Genomic DNA, 2,907 nt, shown 5'->3' with positions numbered 1-2,907 from the left:
GAAAACAATTGTCTCAGACTGTGGATTTAATCTCAAACCATCAAACTCCACCTGCTGTAGTGCCACTCTTCTCTCATTCTTGGGTTTAAAATACTTTTCACCAACTTAGCTTATTAATGTGCAACTAAGTTCATACACTCTTCATTCAAAACTACACCAATTATACATTCACCTGTTCACAAACATTTTTTTTCATTGTTAGCTTTTATAGATGGCAAAGGGAAATGTTGCTACTAACTCTCCACTTGATAGAACTAGTTTGGCTTATCTAGATCAGAGGATGGCCTTGGCCAAGCGCTGTTCTCATGGTAATGCATACTTTACTAATACCAACTAATTAACATCAATCAATCTTGTTTCCTTTGTTTTTTACGTTTTTGTTTCTCCATTTGTGGTTGTGTAAACAGAAGGTGTGATGGCTGGAGCTAAGGCAGCTGTTGTTGCTACTATTGCCACTGCCATTCCAACTGTAACTACTAATCCTTCCTTCCACCTTTTTCTATTTTCTTTCATTTTTTTTACACAAATCTCATTATTAGCTTACACTTTAAATATTCTGAGATTTTTGGTTCACAGCTAACTGGAACTACATATATGTTTAATATATGCAGCTGGCTAGTGTTAGGATGCTACCTTGGGCAAGAGCAAACCTCAATCACACTGCACAAGCTCTCATCATTTCAACAGGTTAGTTTAGTATACTCTTCTTCATTGTCAAAACATTGAGCTACTATTCTCCTTACAATCATTGGATACTTACCCTCATATTCTGTCGGTAGTGGCTGGAGCAGCATATTTCATAGTAGCTGACAAGACTGTCTTGGCAACAGCAAGAAAGAACTCCTTCAACCGACCCTCCAATGCATGAATTCCAAGTCATATATCTCAAGAATTGAAAGTTGCTTAGATTATTTATAAAAAGATCTTCATATATAAAATAAAAATTGAACTTTATCATTTAAATATGAATCCATTTATTATTAAATGAATTATATTCTAGCTCAATTAAATGCTTCACCTAAGCGTAAAGCATATGACCTTGAGCAAACGAAATCTGTTCAAGTAATCATCTATTGATTTAGTGAATATTCGTTTGACACTTGCCAATTTTTCAGACTAATCTTTATTTGTCTCATGTAGAATTGTTCATGGAACAATCTTTTCAATTGAGCCTAATTATCTATCGAACTCGCTGGCAATGTGGTGAACTATGTAAAGGCATTTTTTTAAGTGAACTTGGAAAGTATTTTATCCTAAGGTTTTCGTTATTGGCAATTTCGCCTGCCTCTATTAGGCATCTGGCCACATGTTCGACAATGGCTTCGGTAGTGTCCCCCGAAAATTTAGTAAACTTGGAGACTTTCCATCTAGGGGGTACATCTGATTGTAAGATATACTCAGGCAATGGTTATGTATAACTTGGTCTATGAAGGCGAACATTCACCCTATTTCACGCCATGGTTCTTTCGACCATGGCTGCCAGATTATTATATGTTGCCATATCATCACGTCGAATCTGATGTATGATTTCATCAGCGTTCTGGTTCCTATTCACCAGCATTACCCTTGGTTTTTTTCCTTTGGAATATGTGGTTCCTTCCTAAGAGGTTCAACTCTAGGTTGTTTGACTGTCACTCCTTGATTTGTTACATTTTCCTGGTGTGGATTTTTATGATTTTGCTGGACTTGGTTAATAGTGGGGTCTTCTTCGAGGACTACCCTTGATTTTCTATCACCCATTCCCTCTGAAGATGTCGAGGGGGCTGTGGTACACCAAAGAAATTGACAATGCGCGTCATTTGTGCTGCCAGTTGTTGGTTTGCTTGAGTAGTGTTTTGGATCAAATGGTTGAATATCGTACCCATTATTTGGGCAAGCATCTAGACCATTTCGTGGTTATTTTCGTCCATTTGCTGCCTTATTACTGCTGCATAATTATTGGTCAAATTGGACATTTGGGTAGAACATTTCATCCCTAAGGGTTGGCTACTTCGACACATATTGTTAACAGTAGACCCATATCCTTGTAATGGCAAAGTTATGTTCACTATCGGTTCTGAAAATATTGATGTGGTGTTGTGCAAACTTGCCATCAACGAAGTTGGCATGCCATAAGGTTGTTCGTGACCACCTAAAGGCATAGAAAAGCCAGGAGGCATATAAGGCCTTTGTGAAGCGTTCCCCACTTATGGGGGTCACTGGTAGACATTGCATCCTCACATTAGTCAAAATGGGTCCACTTTGGGCAACCGACTGCACATGCGTCGAACTTGTTATGGACGGTACAGGTTCAGATATAGGCGCTGAAACCGTAGTTCCCCTTGTCGAAGATAACAGGGGTGGTTCTCCATTATTGTAATGTGGATTTTTATTACTTGGTGGACTTTGATTTGTCGTCTTCCTAATGTATCTTCTCTTTGATTTTTCTTCATTGTTTGTGGCTATTTTACTACTTCTTAGTCTCATGCAAGGAGGTTTAACAGAGAAATGATAAAACGAAGAACTTTATACAAGAATTTTCACAAGAAAAATGTTCTAATCAATAGCACTGTTCCACTGGGCGTGCCAATTTATTTACCATGAAAATTGATAAACAACCTCTAGTCTCAAAAAATGGTTAATTTTACAAGATCAACCAATGAATCCTATGACATGTGCTATTGTTAAGATTATGTTTTATAGACTGTTGAACACTTTAACAACATTCATGATTTGGAGAATGTTTTATATATATGTTTATATATATATATATATATATATATATATATATATATATATATATATATATATATATATATATATATATATATATATATATTATATAACTTGCAGAATATGTAAAGAAAATAGCAATAAAGAATGCTTTTTAAAGTAACTTGCAATGAAAGACAAATTTTGGAAATGTAA

At 35.9% G+C, this 2,907-nt stretch overlaps 1 protein-coding gene across 1 annotated transcript; it reads left to right on the top strand.

Annotated features, from left to right (window-relative positions):
* LOC131604178 (early nodulin-93-like) lies at nt 1–992 on the top strand. The gene is made up of 4 exons (XM_058876642.1): nt 1–308; nt 408–469; nt 612–687; nt 780–992. The coding sequence occupies exons 1-4, from the start codon at nt 212–214 to the stop codon at nt 866–868; spliced, it is 324 nt and encodes a 107-aa protein (XP_058732625.1). The 5' UTR covers nt 1–211; the 3' UTR covers nt 869–992.
* Nucleotides 993–2,907: the final 1,915 nt, after the last annotated feature.

This window comes from Vicia villosa, linkage group LG1, assembly GCF_029867415.1.
Source record: "Vicia villosa cultivar HV-30 ecotype Madison, WI linkage group LG1, Vvil1.0, whole genome shotgun sequence".
Lineage (NCBI taxonomy): Eukaryota > Viridiplantae > Streptophyta > Magnoliopsida > Fabales > Fabaceae > Vicia > Vicia villosa.
Note: the sequence above shows the minus strand (reverse complement) of the source record. Positions and strands in the feature narration are given on the sequence as shown.